Here is a 17912-nt window from a genome sequence, read left to right on the forward strand (position 1 = left end):
TTTCTGGTTTTCTGACTGCTTGAGGAGGCCTGGACCTTTCTAGCTTTTCCCAGAGCCAGAGCTATCTTTTGTTTGACCTAGCTCGCCCTCTCCCGGACGCAGTTGGGAACCTCATCAAATAATTTCCTTTCACTAGAAACCTGACATCAGTTCATTCACCACTTGTGGCGGTCACCATCCTCTCGCACCCGGAAAGAAACTCCCGGAACTACCGCGTTAAGCGGCCGTGTTTCCCACGGCGCTGGCCGGCAGCGTTTCTACGCCGCACGCCGAGGCCTTTCCGTCTTCTTCTTCCTCTCGCGAGCCTTGCGTCCCGGCTGTACCCGGAAGTGATCCTCTCCTGAAGGCTGTTCGGGCTAGAGCGTCAGGTGAGGGAGAGAAGGAGTGTGGAGTCCTGTGCTGGGTGTGCGTGCGGCCCTGCGTGGGTCGGAAGGTGGTGCTGGGGCGGTGTCAGGCCCTTCTCTTCTCACCGGTGCGGTGCGCGGTTTGCTGCCACCTCCCTGCCGTCTACGTTGTTGGTTGGGAGCGCCACCTTTGGGAAGGGGAGCCCAGGCATGTCCTTGGTCTTTGCTAACGGGCATGGAGGCAGTAATTTCTGCAGCAGCAATTTCCAGATTAAAGTCTCTTGATGACATTCTAGTATTTATTGAGCCTCACTGTGTGTTGTAGAAGTAATGGGTGTGGCAGTAAGTAAATCAAACAAAAACCTCTGTCGTAAGGGAGCTTGCGTTTTAATGCAATTTGGGAAGACAGTGGAATGGAAATGGGCATACTAACTCAGAATCCTAAGTTTTTGTATAGGTTGGAGGAAGAAGAAGTTAAGGGGGATCGGAAAGACATAGACGTGGGAGGGTTTTTGTGGGGGAGGGGATCCTTCTCGTCAAATGTGCAGGGAGGTTGTGTTTTTGTCGCAGGGTGGACTGCATAAAAATCATGAATGCAGGGAGGAATTTAGGACTAGCGAGTTTGTGCTCTTGCTGTAAGATGTAGTATTTGTCTCTTATTTTTTTTTTCCAGGAAAGACTGAAGATTAGATTGTAAGAAAAGAAAATAGAAGCCATGTTTCGAAGACCTGTGTTACAGGTAACACTTTCCCATGTTAGTGCTGAGGTGTGTTGTTATCAGCCATAGTGATCAGATTTCTTTAGGCTTTTAACTGCAGAGGAAAAAGACTGTCGAGCCCCCCACCCCCTTTATGCATACTCGTTTGATATGGAGGGTTGGGGACAGAGTTTACCTGTGAAAACAATGTTCACTAAAACACAACAAAAATTTTCTAGTTTGTTCACATAACGGGAGTCATTACTTTTTAAAACGTGTTACTTGCATTTACGTCATTTAGAGGGGATTTCAAGTCTTTAGTGATCTAAAGACTGTGAGAATCATTGTTCTAGCATTTTTTTTTAAGGCAGGTGGTTCCTTTTCTGACCACCTACCTCCTGTGTTGTCTCTCCCCACTCCCCAATCTACCCCTGCTGAGGAGAGCAACATAAGTCTCAGCATCACCACGAGTTTACTGTGTGCAACGTTCCTTCTCATTCCACCCAGTCTAACTCCTCATCTCTCCAGTCACTCTAGCCAGCCTTGAGCCAGCCTAGACCACCCTTTTCCTTTACTTACCAGGTTTGGGTACCAGGTTCTGTAGATTCTCCTTTATAACACCTCTCTCCTACTCCCCATCCTGTTAAGACTAATGAAGAATCAGTTCCTCTATGAAACCTGTTCTCATCTCCCCTACTGTACTGTAGAATTGACCCTATATTCTTGGATCCTCACTTTAACCTTTTAACATATTTTTAACGTTTTTGTTTATGTGTTGAAATGTGAAACATGGAAAAATGACTACTGTCCTAATACTACAGTATTAAGATAGCTTTAAAACCTGATATAAAAGAGTTAAAAACTTAATTAAAAAAATTATCCCAATTAAATTATTCTTTCCCTATTTCTGCTTCTCCAGTAGGTCTTGATTTTTGTATGCCCAAAATGAGACATATTATTATTCTATAAAACTTATGAGCCCTGGCTCATCTGAGCACTCAAATTAGTACATTTCTAGAATCACGACGCAGGTACTAGTTAGCAGTTTGATTCTTATGTATATTTTAACTCACATCTTTATTTTCTTACCCATTCTCTGCCCCAAATCATAGTGATAGGATTCCATAGCCAACAGTATCCTGGGAATGGGTGTTCATTGATTGGTGGTTCATTGATCTGCTTTTTATATTAACAATGCTACCACTTGACACATGTAATAGTTAGCTCTCTGAACTCTGAACTCAGTGGTGTGCTGAGTGATATGTACTCATGTCTTGAAGGAGGCAGCAGAGGGCAGTGGGAAAAGCAACAGCCTTGGTGTCTTGTGGCCCTGGGTTCTAGGCATGACATGCCGCTTATTTCCCGTAGAATCTTGGGCAAGTTACTTAATCTTTCTGAACTTTATTTTTCTCATCTCTAAAGTGGAGATAATTTTACATAGTTTGTAGATTTATTCTGAGGATTAATTGATAAGTGATAAAGTGCTTAGCTGGTATTCAGTAATGATAGCTGTTAATATCACTGAGTGCTGCTCCTGCTTGGCGGTGACTGCTTTTCCCAGACAAACTGATTTGGACAGTTATATCTTTGTGCTTTATCAGAGATCCATATTTGTTAATCTTAGACTTTCTTCATTCGTCTATCAAAAGCATGAATTTTTCCAACATGGTTGATTTTACCTTTGTGTGCAAACACAGAAACACCATAATCAGGAGAGTTGCCATAAAAGATACAGGAGAGGACTGTAAATTAACTTTCTTGGGTATACTCTAGTACCTCGTTTGTATCTTTGGGCTTCTGCAGTAGGCTGCCCTGAAGTGTTTGCATGGTCCTTCTGGCACTGTGTGGTGGGGGAGCATGGGAAACGCATCTCTTGTCTTCTATGGATGTCTGCTGTAGGAGCTACTGACTAGATGGTGACCAAATGTTGCGAGTCTTCTGTTTGCATTTGCCTTTCCCTAAAAATTAAAGCCATTTTACTCATTTGTTCCCCTTTAGGTACTTCATCAGTTTGTAAGACATGAGTCTGAAATAGCTAGTAGCTTGATTCTTGAAAGATGTAAGTAGTAGTTAATTTCCAAATTTAAAGTATGTTGTTTATAGCAATGTGCTAATATTCTCAAATGTGTTGCCACAGAGGTGCCCTGGTTGGGTTATAATCTGTTAATCATCATGCCTTTGGCTTATAATTTGCCTCTCAGATCTTGGCCTTGCCCTGTCAGACTGCAGGGGCCTCGTATAAACTGGTCCTTCTTCCCTTAGCAGTCACTTTTACTCACTCTTGTTGTCACTTTCCTGCCATAGAATTTTCTTGAGTCATTTGTTTATCTAAGTCTTCCAAGATTCTGTGCTGTTTGGCTGAGACAGTGAATGTTTGTGAAAGCTATTGTTTCACAGAAATAGTCCCTTGTATTTCTAAAGATTTTCAGATCTCTGATTTGTTCTTTTAACCATAGAGTTTTTTTTTTTAAAAAAAAAAAAGATATTTTAGGGCCGGCCCCGTGGCTTAGCAGTTAAGTGCGTGCGCTCTGCTGCTGGCCACCCGGATTTGGATCCCGGGCGCGCACTGACGCATTGCTTCTCCGGCCATGCTGAGGCCGCGTCCCACATATAGAAACTAGAAGGATGTGCACTGTGACATACAACTATCTACTGGGGCTTTGGGGGAAAAATAAATAAATAAAATTAAAAAAAAAAAGATATTTTAAAGAAGAATTTACAATAAAGCAATAAAGATCTTAATGTTTGTTTTGTGGGGCTACTTTGTCTATGAATATTTTCTCCTTTCCTGCCAACCCTCTTTTTCCCTCCTAGCCTCCCTTTATTCCCTCGTTCAACTTATTTTCTGATCTTCTAGAACTTCTGTTTTGCTTACTGCCAAGATTGAAGTTGAAGTAGTATTTGTAGCTGTTCCTCTTCTGGACACTTCTCTCAATCTCGCTGTATCTACATGTTGCGTTTCAGCTCTGAATCGTGTGCAGTTACTTGGGCGAGTAGGTCAAGACCCTGTCATGAGACAGGTAGAAGGAAAAAACCCAGTCACAATATTTTCTCTTGCAACAAATGAGATGTGGCGATCAGGGGAAAGTGAAGCATACCAAATGGGTGAGTATAAAAGAAAGGGGTATTAATTTTATCAACAATAAATAGACATTATTTATTATCAGTTATCTAATTAGAGGTAAGCTATTTTTGGAAAAGATCTTTCTTTTCTAGTTCTATTCTGTTCTCCCACAAATTGTGACATTGATTTTGCTGGGCATGTTGTCCTTGGCATTTGTTTTGTCTGCTGGCATTTGTAACCATGTTTCCTATTCTTGTGATTTAGGTGATGTCAGTCAAAAGACAACGTGGCACAGAATTTCGGTATTCCGGCCGGGCCTCAGAGATGTGGCATATCAGTATGTGAAAAAGGGGTAAGTGGAGGAAGGAAGGATCTTAGAGATTAAGTGGTTTAAAAAACTGACAACAGGTGTTCTCATGGAATGTGTAACTCCTTTATCCCTGAGCGCTACTAATTACTCTATATTAACTCCAGAGGTATTTATTCAGTGCTTAATACTGTATGCATGGTGCATTGCCTTGAGTGGCTAATTCAAAGATGTACAATACATAGTTTAGAACTTATAATTTAGGACAAATAAGGTGTGTACATAAATAGAAGCAGAAGAGGCAAGAGAGAAGGCGAAGTGTACACGTGAACACGTGAATGCCTTGTTCACTGTGCACGTGAGCAAGTGCAGCACATGTCTTTAGGAGTTCCCATGCCGCCACGGCTGGGGTTCTGATGGTGGGTGTCTTGCCTCTTGGCTCCCACATGATGTCCTTTGCAAAGGATCTGGGAAGTCTGAAGCCTGACACAGTGAGGCATAGTGGTAGTAGTCACAGCAGTTATTTTATATTTTTATAAAGGCTTAGTAGGCCCTTTTGGAATGCTTGGATTGATTACGTATAAAAAAGTGTCTTTTCCAAACCCACAGAAGGACAAAAGGGTGTGTTTGACAGCAGTTGTATTCATAGTTAATATATTTAGAAATGTACTTGTTTAATGTACTTGTTTTATAGAAATAAAACGTATTTCATGAAAAAGAATATCAGCAATGACTAAAATCTGTTTCTTTTCAATAACTGCATAGCTTTTCTTCACGTGTACCTCCCTTGTCCTGTATATATGTACGTATGAATATGTGCATATACACACACATAAACTCATATAGGAAATTTCAAGGAAAATGTCTAATGCAATTTTTACCTACTGATTGATGAATCTGTGTGTATATTCCCTTTGGCACCCAGTCATGTTACCAGTTTGTCTCCTTTCTGTATTATACTTTTTTAGTGGTGGTGGGCTTTGAAAACTGGTGCCGTTATGGTCATTTTCTGCTCTTTAAAAGGTCAGAGCTAAGATGGTTGTCTTCTAGCTCAGCCTTCTAGATAGTGCAGAAAGTGTCTTAGTAATTAACTCTGAGTGAAATACTAAGCTGAAAACTGTATTTTAACAATCTGAGTCCCTTGAGAATAAGTTCATGAACCTCACTATAGAAAGGAGTTGAAAAATAAGTGAAAATCAACAAATCTGTTAGGGAATTCAAAATCAAAGATCAAGGAAAATGACACATTGGAAGTCAATCCTAGAGATTTAAAGGATGCCACGAGGGTGCCTTTCCATTTTCATGGTCTTACGTTTCCTTTTTTTTTTTAAATTTTGGCTTAAGATTTTGAACAGGTTTTTTTTTTTTTGTAGCTTCCATAAGGATCACAGTCAGCTCAAGGATGAAGACATTGCCTGTTTTACCTAGATGTGTCAAGTCTGTGTACATGCTGTTTCAGTACCCTTAATTCTAAACTTTGAGAAGTGGTAGGGAAAATGGGTTTCTATATGATTATATATTTAGTCTTTAGTGTATACTCATACTGTCTCTGACCTGACTCTCTCTCATAAAGGTATATTAGAATCTCCAGACTAAAAACTGTAAATTTTATTTATATCAGGTCTCGAATTTATGTGGAAGGAAAAGTAGACTATGGTGAATATACGGATAAAAACAATGTGAGGCGACAAGCAACAACAATTATAGCTGGTAAGAAGCTTGTGATAATAGCTAGTTTTATTGTTTTTCCCCCCTTTCCTTCTTTCCTTCTTTAAGGGCATGGCTGCTTGGCTATGTTGTAAGTAACTAACTGGGGCTGTGGCTACTGATGCTAATGAGATTGTAAGGCACCTCACCTGGAGAATCCTGAGTGGTGTTTGTGGGCTTGCTAAGAGTCTCTACATTTATCTGTTGGCTTTAGAAAATTTTCTCTATACTCACAGTTTTAGTTCACAAGTAACTTTTGAGTAGAGTATAAATTGAACTGTGTGTGCCAGTACTTATTGTTTGGAGTTAGAAAAACTTTAATCTAGTGTCTTTGAAGGACCTGGCCTCAACAGGGAGAAGCATGAGCAAAGATAGAGATACACTAACATGAGTGGCGTTTGACATTTGTACGGATTTATTCAGAACCTGTTTGGTGCTTAACATGATGATTTTGTTTTAAATTCCTATTATTCTCCTTAAACAAAATACAAAACAGCATAGAAAAGATGGACACACAAAGCATAAAGAAGGTTAGGAAGATATCCCCTAGATCAGAGTTTTCAAACTCTTTTGAAAATTCTACAAGAATTTTGAAAACAGTAATACCCCTTTGGACATCTTTAAATTGACATTAAAATTTTTTTTCAGTATAAAAATATACAAGCTCTTCAACATTTGGAAATATTACATTATTTCTATTTCTCTGAACTTGTTTTTCCATTCCATTTTCTCCTGAGAAGTGTATCTTAATACAATATTTTATATAGTTAAGAATCTTTTATTCATCCTATTATATTTGTAGCAAAAATGCATACATAAATCTAAATTTAATATTTTTAAAACTTCTGTGACAATAAGGCTCTAAATGTTATGTTTTTTCTTGATTTTTATTGTTATAGTTATTTTTAGTACATCATTGACCAAAATAACTTTAATGTTTAAATATAAAAACTAAAATTTTATTGGAAATGCATCAAATGATGCTTTTTTTTTTCTTTTACCTCTTAGGTAAATTGCTAAAATAAGACAGTTGTTAAACATTAGTTGTGTTCTTTTGTTTGTTTTTAGGATACAAACACTGAAAAACCTTGTTTTTTGTAAATAAGTAGATAGGAATGAAAGATATTTTATTATAGTAATATCTCACTGTTTTTGAACTTCTGAGATATGCCAAATTACATATCATTTAAAAATTAATTTTTTTAATGGAAAATGTCAAGCATATACAAAAGTGGAGAGAAAAGTAAAAAAAGACTCTAGCATTTAGCTTCAACAGTTATCAACTGATGGCCAGTATTATTTCATCTATGCCCCTAGCCACTTTTCCTCCACCTGGATTATTTTGAAGCAAATCACACCAGACATATTATATCATCCATAAATATTTCAATAGGCATCGCTGAAAGATATGGGCTCCTTTTTATTTTTTATTTTTTTTGTGAGGCAGATTAGCCCTGAGCTAACATCTGTTGCCAATCTTCCTCTTTTTGCTGGGGAAGATTGGCCCTGGGCTAACATCTGTGCCCATCTTCCTCTACTTTATATGTGAGACACGGCTACAGCCGATGTGTGTACCACCGATAAGTGGTGTGTAGGTCCATACCCGGGATCTGAATTTGTGAACCCCAGGCCGCCGAAGCGGAGTGTGCAAACTTAACTGCTACACCACCAGGCCGGCCCCTGGCCTCCTTTTTAAAATATAACTACAGTGCTATTATCACACCTAATATTAAGAAATTATTGTTACATTTTTTTTTTTTACCAGATATCACATGGTTCATATGTGTCTTAAGTCTCTCCTATTTTTTTTTTAAACAACAGAAATTTGGTTTGGTTTCTGACAATTCTGGAAGCTAGAAGTCTGAGAACTTAAGTCTCTTTTAATTGTCAGATTTTCTTTTCATCTTTCTTTTTTCCTTGCTCCAGAGTTCCTGTCTTAACCACTATAACATAGTGACAAATTATAATTTGTTGTAAATAATAATCATAATATATATTTTCTTACTGATTTCTTCGGAAGTATGTTGACCTTGAAAACTGACATAGGTATCTTTCTACCCTCGTTATCAACATAGGTATTTTTTTATCCTCGTTATCAGACGTTAGACAAGGTTCTTTCTATTTTGCTTTCATAATTTTTCAGGGTCCTGACAGCAAATCATTTCCTGCACACCCTGCCATGTCTCCGGAAATATCTACCTGTTCAAAAATTTTTTTTCCAGACCTGTATGTGATATAGAACTACACCTATGATTTCAGCAGTGGAAAACAAGCTTTCTAATAAAATAATTGACATTTTAAAATCTTTACTGATCATGTATTTATGAAGCACTGAAAAATTTCATATTCCACCAAATTGTGGGGAAACTTTGGATTGTGTGAATTGTTCTGAACCAAGCCAAATAGAAGCAATTTCAGATTATTTGACATTTGTTTTTTTTCTTGTCACTATATTCACTAGCATGGGTGATTGAGCCATTAACATAGGTTTATGGCTAATAGTAAAAATGAATAGATCTTCAGTGACATTTGAATTGAAGGAAATAGAGTTTAATTTGGTTGATCTGTTTTGTAGGGCATATTTTTTCCTCCTAGGGATCATGTCTGTAACTTAAAAATAACGGCCAGAGGATGGCGCTCTTGCCTTTTTACACAGTGATGTTAATTCTGATACCCTCCTCTGAAATAACCATTCTGTACCAAAATATTCTATTTTTAAAAGACTGTCGTCATGAACAAATATTCATTTGTTATATAATAACCATTTTTTGACTAATTCTAAAGTTATTAGAATCTAGATCTTTTGGAATTAGATAGGAAGTACTACTTACTTCTTTTCCTTTGCTCATGCTAAACTAACTCTGTGTGGGACAACATTTTAAGAGCAGTGTCTGATGTTCTGGGATAAAAATGCTTTCTCTGTAATATAGATGAGTAAAAATTTTCCCAACAATGAGTATATAAAAGTTATTCTGTTTTAAAATTTAAAAAGATAATGTCTTCTGTATGTGTGTTCAAACTTACTTAAAAACATAAGTAAATCTGTCTTTGCTGACGGGGCCATATGTTGAGCCCTCTCTTTGCCCCGTACCTCCAGCACATGTAATGTTATGCCTTGGTTCTTTTCTGTGTGAGGATGTGCTGCCTGGGTTAATGGCATCTGTCTGAGCATTGCAAGCATTGAAATTTGTGACTAGTTCTTTTGTAGGAACTTATTGCTGAGAAGACCTTAACTGTGTGATGGAATATCCCACCTCTTCTAACAAAGTCTGAATTGTTGACAAACAGCCGAAGCCCAACTTTTAGCTCCATTTATGCCTGTTGTAAATGTGTCTCATGAACATAGCAAGAGTAGTTTAATATTTTGAGAATTTCTCTAAAATCTCTTTCATTAGCAGCACTGAAGTATGTATGTATTAGAGAGGAATGATTAAATGGAATGGAGAAAGAGTTCTGAAAATGATATTTATACTTTGGCTTTTTTTACAGATAACATTATATTTCTGAGTGACCAGACAAAAGAGAAGGCATAGAGTGGACGATTCTTCTTTGGCCATTGTTTGGTATAGTCTCATTTCCAAATCATGTATAGTCTTTATAGTTTCTAAGGACAAGAATTAAAATATTCTTTTATATAAAATGAGTGATAATATTTCTCCTGACTGTTGCCTCCCCTCCCCTTTTTGTCTCATAAACCTTGATAGTTCCTGTCTATTTCACTAGTTGTTTATTCTTTTACAGCTGGTTTCTGTGTACAAGTATACAAAATAGTGAACTTTCAGGTTCATCCGTGTTATGGCAAAGGGATAAATCCCCTTGGGAAGACCCCTTGTTTTTTGTGTGTGCACTTCTACTATAGTACTGATTCAGCCACTCAGTATTATTGAGGATCGCTGTATGTCAGGCATTTATCTCACTGTCGTAAAGACTGATTTTCCTATCTGTTTGCTCTATATACTAGAAAGCAAGGACTATATCTTCTCTGTGTACCTGCACCTTAGCCAGTGCTCAGTACAGAATAGACACTTGGTAAATGTTGACAGATGAATGATCCCAATGGGATATTAACCTTTAGCCCAAATTCAAGGGGGTTACTGAACAGTGGTTGGTATCTAACCTGCACGGCTTCAGGACTAGTGTACCTTCTTCACATCTTTTTTTTTTGGACAGTTTCACTAGGAGCATTTATGAAATAGAGTTTACCAGCAGTAAAGACATAAATATAACGGGATGAAATAGTTCATCTCCAAGTGATGACATGGGGGCTCTGGGTCCCCGTTCTCTGTCTTTCTAAACCCCTATTCTCTATCCTTTTAGTCTTATCTGGAACTCTTGGGGGAGTCCCCTAAACAACATATGACGTTGCCTCCCTAGGTTAGAACCTCGGGTATGACATTTCCTTTTATTTTTCCACATGGTCTCTTGATGCACATATGCATACAGATCATTGTGTACACACAATTACTTCTGTTATAAGATCCTGAACATTACAGAGTACCAATAATTTATTAATAAAGATTACATAAAATAAGCTCAGTTTTTCTTTACAGCTTTTACTTTTTAAAGTTCGCATCAGTCCTCCATAGGTCTGCCTGCTAGTTTCTTGCAGTGTTTTAGAAGTTGGCTGCTGCCGAGCAGGTGGTCCAGTTCAAACTGTAGAAGTTCCTCATTCTCTCTGGGCTGCTCGGGCTCCAGCTTGGCCTCTGGCCCAGCCTGTGTATTTGTGCCCCAGGCTACCTGTCCTGTCCCCTGTGCCTGAGAGTGTGGTGCTAACTGTAACTAAGGTTCTGCTGGACTTGAACAGGTTCACAATTCACGTGCTATGTTATGGACCCTTGACTTTTTGTTTTAAGGTATTTTATGCACACTTGAGCAGCTTTTTGAACTTATAGTGCAGTTTGGTTAAGGAAAGATGGAGTTCCTTAGCTTTATCCTCTCCTTGCCCAGGAACAGTATAAAATTAATTGCCATTTCCTCATATTGGCCATCGTTTTTTCATGCAGCTAGGACACTAAGTAGCATATAAACTCTGCTTTCTGAGTTCACACATTAAGACTGTCTGGTGGTGTAGTCCTCACTCCCTTATGCCACATTCCTTAAGCAAAATTGTTTAAAGTAGATAAAATTTATCTTTTGGGCAACTCTTTTATTTCTTTCCTCAGCAAAGCTACTTTTATACTTTTTAAAAGTTGTGAGAAGTTAAGCAGATTAGTATTCTTGTTTAAACAGGGTGATGAATCTGTGCTTTGGGAAAATAATATGGTGCTTAATGACCAACCCAAAGCAATTCTGAGTCCAGGGTGCAGGGGCAGAAAAGTGTGTCCTACAGAATCTCCGTGAGCTGCGGGGCTCTTCTTCAAACTCCCACTGGAGATTGCCTGAAAGGCTCTGTGGCTGGGGCAGCAGAGCTTTCAGAGCCAGGTATCAGCAAGGAGGCCTCAGCATTCCCATCATACTGCAGACCCAGAGGGCCACAACCAGTCAGGCTACGGGAGCATAAAACTCTGCCTCCCCACCTAGGCAGCCCCATCTGCTGTGAAGTGTTCTACTACTCCCAAGCTGGTCTAGGCACAGTGTAGACGTGGAATCTGACAGCAGTAGGGGTCTTCTAGTCCAAGTTGTGTGTCCTGCATTTCGTCTTATAGTGTCAGGAAATATGCCTGCAGAAAACTACCTTGTGACTTTGATTTTGGATTCTACGTTAAGTGGAAAGAGGAATATGATATGTAGAAGTGTGGGAGAAAAAGTATCAAGCAGCATGTGTGGTGTTACCCATTTTTGAAAAAGAAGTAATTGATAGAAATATGTGCTTAGAAAAGTCTGGAAGGAGAAACATCAAATGTTGTGGTTAGGGAGGATTATATGTAATTTTCCTTATTTCTCTACACTTTTGTGTGTTCTAATTTTTTTCCCTTAGGCATTGAACAGGTGTATCTTTTATAATAATAATAAAAAAAATAAAACTGTTTTCATTTTGGGAAAAAGCCTTTCTATCATTTCCAAGCTGGGCTTGCTCTACTCATTCACCTTCAGCTAGTACTGCTTCATATACTAGAGGTGAACAAGATAATCTTGTATGTATTTTTCCTCACCATCTTCATCTTAGCATCTCATGCTTAGACACTTGATTCACCTCGTTTTTTTACTCTTCTCTCTTTTTTTCATTCACCTCTTAATACATGTACACAACCCAGAATGACCAACTTTAAAGACCAACCCATGTGAGAGTCACTGTTTGCTGCCAATACAGTTCTCAGAGAGTCATCCATTTCTTAAAAATCACTGGACAGTTAATCCAAAAACACCAAAGACATGTTTCTGTGGCTGTTTTGGGGATTACTTGTCATTGCCAACTGGGTTATACCCTAACCTTTGCAGCTCAGTGAGGAGAAATTAATGGTAGTTTCTGTTTGTTCCCAAAAGAGATCATGCAATTCTTTTTTTTTTGTGTGTGTGAGGAAGATCAGCCCTGAGCTAACATCTATTGCCAATCCTCCTCCTATTTTTTCCCCAAAGCCCCAGTAGATAGTTGTATGTCATAGTTGCACATCCTTCTAGTTGCTGTGTGTGGGACGCGGCCTCAGCATGGCACACATGGCCTCAGCGGTGTGTCGGTGTGTGCCCAAGATTTGAACCCGGGCCGCCAGTAGCAGAGCGTGCGCACTTAACCGCTAAGCCATGGCGCCGGCCCCATGCAATTCTTGAAGGCAGGGTTATCTTTTACTCAAACTACCCTGTTGCCCCCATCCAGCTCAGCCTAGCTGAATGTTTGTTGTTCAGTTGAATTGCACTGAAACATTGACATGAAAACGAGGGCAGGGTGGCTTTACTTATTTTTCTGTCAGGGTTTGCATTATATGCCGTGAAGATTGGTGGGAGTAACAGCAAGGAAATCATTGTAGAAAATAAGAGATAATCCCAAGGTTAATGAGTTGTAGAGAAATCTCTTACAAGGTAACAATAATCCTATTAATGGCTGACGTGTATTGTGTGCTTACCACATGCCAGGCACTGAGCTAGGTGCTTTTTGTCATTGCCAATGACATTGTCTCATTTAACTAGTCCCCTGAGAAGAAGGTACTATTATCCCCAGTTTATAGGGGAGGAAACCTGAAACAGAGAGGGCAAGTGACATGTCAACGTCATGCCGCTTATAAGAGGCACACCTGGGGTTTGAACGTAGGTGTGTGAAGTTTGCATTTTGCTTTCTGCCCACTGCTTCCCCTGCTCTCCCACTCCCGCGGGCCCTACATATCCAGAACCCCCCACTGCTGACTTCTGACAGTGCTCCATGTGGGGTGCATCTGAATTGCACTGGGAGTATAATCCATACTAGGTTTTGGTTGCAGGGAGGGTTACGTGTGAGGGAGAAATACCTCTACTTCTTTATTCTTGCTGATTCTCAGTGTGATGATCCTACAGGAAAATAAGTGACGGTTAATTTCTCTACCAGGTTGTCTGTATGTGTTTCCTCTTGCTTCCTTTTTATCAAGCAGTGTCTCTTTACTGGTTAAAATAAGTTCACAGTGTTTGCTCCTTTCATTGTTTCCTTCGTACTGAGAGTTGGAATTGTCAGGAAGATTGTTCACGAATTTGTCAGGCTCACTTTAGAGAAGGAGACTTTTGGCAGGCATCAACAGCATTGATCACGGCATTGATCCCTCTCACTATCACAGTCTGTGATAGGAATGGTGTGTAGCTTTTTTAGGCTGTCAGAATCAAGCAGCCGCGATAATGAATCTTCTCTCTTTTTTCTTTTATAATGCACCTTCTTTTTTCTTTTTTTTTGAGGAAGAGTGCCCCTGAGCGAACATCTGTTGCCAATCTTCCTCTTTTTCTCTTTCTTTTCCTCCCCAAAGCCCCAGTACATAGTTGTATATCCTAGTTGTAGGTTCTTCTAGTTCTTCTATGTGGGACACTGCCTCAACATGGCTTGATGAGTGGCGAGTAGGTCCGTGCCCAGGATCTGAACCCGCGAACCCTGGGCCGCCGAAGCGGAGCACACGAACTTAACGGCTATGCCACTGGGCCGGCCCCGAAACTTCTCTTTTTGTCTCTTTACTCTTCATCCATTTGCTCTCTGCCATGCTTTGACCTTAGGGTCTTGTTTTTCCATACAGGTCTACATCTTGACATTTTTTAGTTTTTCTGCCCCACCTGTCATTTGGAAGAAAGATGGTCTATTGTAATAGTTCAGAGTTAAGTCTGTAGAGTCTGACAGCCTGGATTTGAATCCCTGCTTCACTCAACAGCCAGTGACCTCTGCTGAGTTTCTTAATTTCCCCTGCCTTGGATTTTTTTGTTTTGTTTTCTCGTGAGTAAAACAAGGATGGTAGTAGTGCCTACTTTTTAGACTGGCTGTGAAGAGCACAAAAAATAATACATGTAACTTAGCACAGAGTAACTGAATCAAGTGCTCAATTTGTGAGTGCCATTGTGTCGCTTCTAACTCCTAGTGACCCTGCACACAGCAGAGCAGAACCGTGCCTGGTCTTTTTGACTATCCTCTCACCCTCCTGCGCTATGTCAGACAATGCTCTGCTGCTATTTGTAGGGTTTTCATGGCCAAAATGCTCAATACATATTGGCTGTTATTACTGTTGTGGTTATTTTAAACAAGACATATCACTTTGTCAGTTACGATGCCCATCTCACCAAGTCTCGTGGGATACTTATGAGAGCACATTAACTTTAGATTAGTTAATAGTACTTGACCTTTTTGTTGTTGTTACTAACATCCATGGATTAGTGAGCACATATTCCACTTTGGTAGTGTTTTTTTTGGTTTGTTTTCAGTCTCCCATGGCTATTTACAATTTGGGCATCTTTTTTTTTTTTTTTTTTTGTGAGGAAGATCAGCCCTGAGCTAACATCCATGCTAATCCTCCTCTTTTTGCTGAGGAAGACCGGCTCTGAGCTAACATCTATTGCCAATCCTCCTCCTTTTTTTTTTTTTTCCCCAAAGCTCCAGTAGATAGTTGTATGTCATAGTTGCACATCCTTCTAGTTGCTGTATGTGGGACGCGGCCTCAGCACAGCCAGACGAGCGGTGCATCGGTGTGCGCCCGGGATCCGAACCTGGGCCGCCAGTAGTGGAGCGCGCACACTTAACCGCTAAGCCACGGGGCCGGCCCTGGGCATCTTTTTAAACTCATAAGTCAGTTGGGCCCCTGCCCTATATGCCATGCACCAAAACAAGCCTGGATATAGGGATGAATATAACAGACTCCTGCATTGAAGGAGCTCACAATCTAGGATGATGGGGGTTGGGTGGGAAGGATAAGCAGGAGCCTGTGCAGCTAAGTGTGATATGGTGTGAGGAGCACTCTAGTAATGGTAGAGATAAGGTCCTGTGGGGCACAGCAGAGAAGAGTTAGGTTAGTTTTCAGCAGAGGAAACAGCATGAGCAAAGGTCCAGAAACTTGAAAATATATGAAGCAGTGAAAGATAAAACATGAAAAGTGGGTTGGGGCTAGATCGTAAAGGGCCTTGAAAGCTTGCAGGGGACTTTAGCAATGGGTAGCTCAGGAAAGTTTTTAAATAGGGACGTCTCATCAGAATTGTGCTTTAGAACAACAAAGACAGGTGAAGGGTTAGATAGGGGACAGTCTGGAGGCAATTAGGAAGCTACTGAACAAGCCTGGAAAGGTTAGTATAGTGGGGATTAGAGGTGACATAAGGGGCACTTGGGCTTCACATTGATTCATTCATTGTGCACCAGTTATGTGCCAGATCGTGTGCTGGGCTCTGGGTTAGGGGTACTATAAAGAAGAACACAGCTCCTGCCCAGGGTCTAGTGGTGATGCAGTAGGTTTTGGTAGTAAGAGAAAAGGCAATTAAAAGATAATTTGGAAGCTCCTGCTTGGGCAGCTGTGTGGATAGTGACACTTTGTTTCTGAGACTAAGGAACATGGATGTGGGAGCAGATTTGAGAAGAGGAAAGATAATGAGTTTGGTTTTGAACATAGTTTAATTGTAGACTTTGTAGCTTATATTTGGTGGGGTGATAATGAGTCTGGAGCGCAGAAGAGAAATTGAGATGAATGACTTTTTTTTTCTTCTGCCAAAACATTGTGAGCAGATATTGTGAGATAACTTGCAAATGTTGCCGGGATTCCAGCTTTCTGTTGTGGAAAACCATATTGTGGGAAAGATTCCTAGTTGCCTGCCTGTTTTATGATGTATCTGGGATTTGATTTAATCAGGAATGGTAAGATGTCAGACATGGGGACAACTGCCTTTGAAAGAAGAGTTTATTACTTACAGTTCCCAAGAGGAGGGCACACGCCACACCACGCAGGACCATACCACACCATGCAGGACCTCACAGGGAAGCACCAGGGTAGGTCAGGAGGCAGAAGGAGCTGGGGGAAAGCATGACCCAGAGCTTTTATTGTGGTTTTTCTTGGGGAAAGAATGGATGAGACAGGATAGGCAAACTGAGCAAGTTTAGGATTGAAGAGTTTGAATAATTTTCAGCAGGCTCTGGGCTATAGGGGTGGTCCCTAGTTGTCAGGTACCTGGCCCTGGGGTGGTTTTGGGCAGAGGAATAGTGTCCTGGACTGCAGGAGACTGATAAAAGGAGGGTAGTGAGGGATATGGACTCAGAATTGGTTAGTTTGCATTTCAAAGGGATGCCCATAGGGAGGTCATTTACTATTTCTAGGAGTTAGCTAAATTTGGGAGACGGGCAGTCCCTCCCAGTGTCTGCAAGGCCTCAAGATGTCAAAGCATCATAAATACAGAAAATAAATAAATCATAAATATATAATCATAAATACGTAAAATACAGAAAATAATAAGCATGATTAATACACCACACAATATCCATGATCCCTTTTACATTTACAGAATGCGTATTTTATTGGGGGGTGTGACAGTATGCACGGCTAAAATACTGCATTCCAGTTCTCCTTTGTAGCTAAGGGTTGCTAAGGAAGTGTATGCAGAAGTCATTTGGTGGTGCTTCCAGGAAAGTTCCTTAAAAGATCTAACTCTGTTGAGAGGCTCATCTTTTGTGCTTCTCCAGACCCATGGCTTTTTCTTTGAAATGTGGACGTGATGGCTGAATCTCCAGTAGCTGTCTCAGACCATGAGATGATCTTCAGGATGGAAGACAGAAGAAGCTGGGATCTGTGATGACCGTGGAACCCCCGTACCCGTCCTGACAGTCTACCTCTGGACTTCTTTGGGAAACACAAATAAATCTCTGCCTTGTTTAAGCCACTTATTTGTGCTTTGCAGTGAAACCTAATCCTTACTAATTCACACATTCTTACCTTTATTTCTGTATACACGATCAGCTTGTTACTTTTTTTTTTTTTTTTTAAAGATTTTGTTTATTTTTATTTTTTCCCCCCAAAGCCCCAGTGGATAGTTGTGTGTCGTAGCTGCACATCCTTCTAGTTGCTGTATGTGGGACTTGGCCCCAGGATGAACGGAGAAGTGGTGCCTCGATGCGCACCCGGGATCCGAACCCGGGCCACCAGCATCGCAGCGTGCGCACTTAACCACCAAGCCACAGGGCCAGCCCTTTTTTTTTTTTTTTTTAAAGATTTTAGCTTGTTACTTTTATCCTTTCTCTTATATGACCTTCCACTGCAAGTAGAAGTAACATCTTACCTCTGCTCCCATAGTCCTTCAGGCTTTTAACCTATGTCTCCTTCTAAATTTGGGGAGGGGACTGGGACATAAAATGTACACAAAACCTTAGCAATTAGCCTTAGAAAGAGTGAATATAAATACACTTTTTCATCAAATAAATAGTTTAGTTATGAGGACCCTTAATTAGCA

At 40.2% G+C, this 17912-nt stretch overlaps 1 protein-coding gene across 2 annotated transcripts; it reads left to right on the forward strand.

The window, feature by feature from the left end:
- The first annotated feature begins 288 nt into the window (after positions 1–288).
- On the forward strand, positions 289–17345 carry SSBP1 (single stranded DNA binding protein 1). Of its 2 annotated transcripts, XM_087431864.1 has the most exons (8): positions 289–368; positions 1018–1083; positions 3040–3100; positions 4006–4146; positions 4370–4457; positions 6034–6122; positions 9609–9682; positions 17149–17345. In XM_087431864.1, exons 2-7 carry the CDS (start codon positions 1060–1062, stop codon positions 9650–9652), a joined length of 447 nt encoding a protein of 148 aa, XP_087287990.1. In that variant the 5' UTR covers positions 289–368; positions 1018–1059; the 3' UTR covers positions 9653–9682; positions 17149–17345. The 2 variants fall into 2 exon arrangements, with proteins under 2 accessions (XP_087287990.1, XP_087287984.1); XM_087431858.1 differs by lacking the exon at positions 17149–17345 and having other exon boundaries at positions 9609–9833.
- Positions 17346–17912: the final 567 nt, after the last annotated feature.

The sequence above is a fragment of the Ceratotherium simum genome, chromosome 1 (assembly GCF_057802395.1).
Source record: "Ceratotherium simum simum isolate JZ-2026a chromosome 1, ASM5780239v1, whole genome shotgun sequence".
Taxonomy (NCBI): domain Eukaryota; kingdom Metazoa; phylum Chordata; class Mammalia; order Perissodactyla; family Rhinocerotidae; genus Ceratotherium; species Ceratotherium simum.

Excerpts from the sequence above, each read along its gene's own strand:
- SSBP1 (XM_087431864.1), top strand. The coding sequence starts at position 1,060 with ATGTTTCGAAGACCTGTGTTACAG. Across the intron at positions 4,147-4,369 it reads AAGTGAAGCATACCAAATGG|GTGATGTCAGTCAAAAGACA; the intron begins GTGAGTATAAAA and ends CTTGTGATTTAG. Across the intron at positions 6,123-9,608 it reads AGCAACAACAATTATAGCTG|ATAACATTATATTTCTGAGT; the intron begins GTAAGAAGCTTG and ends CTTTTTTTACAG.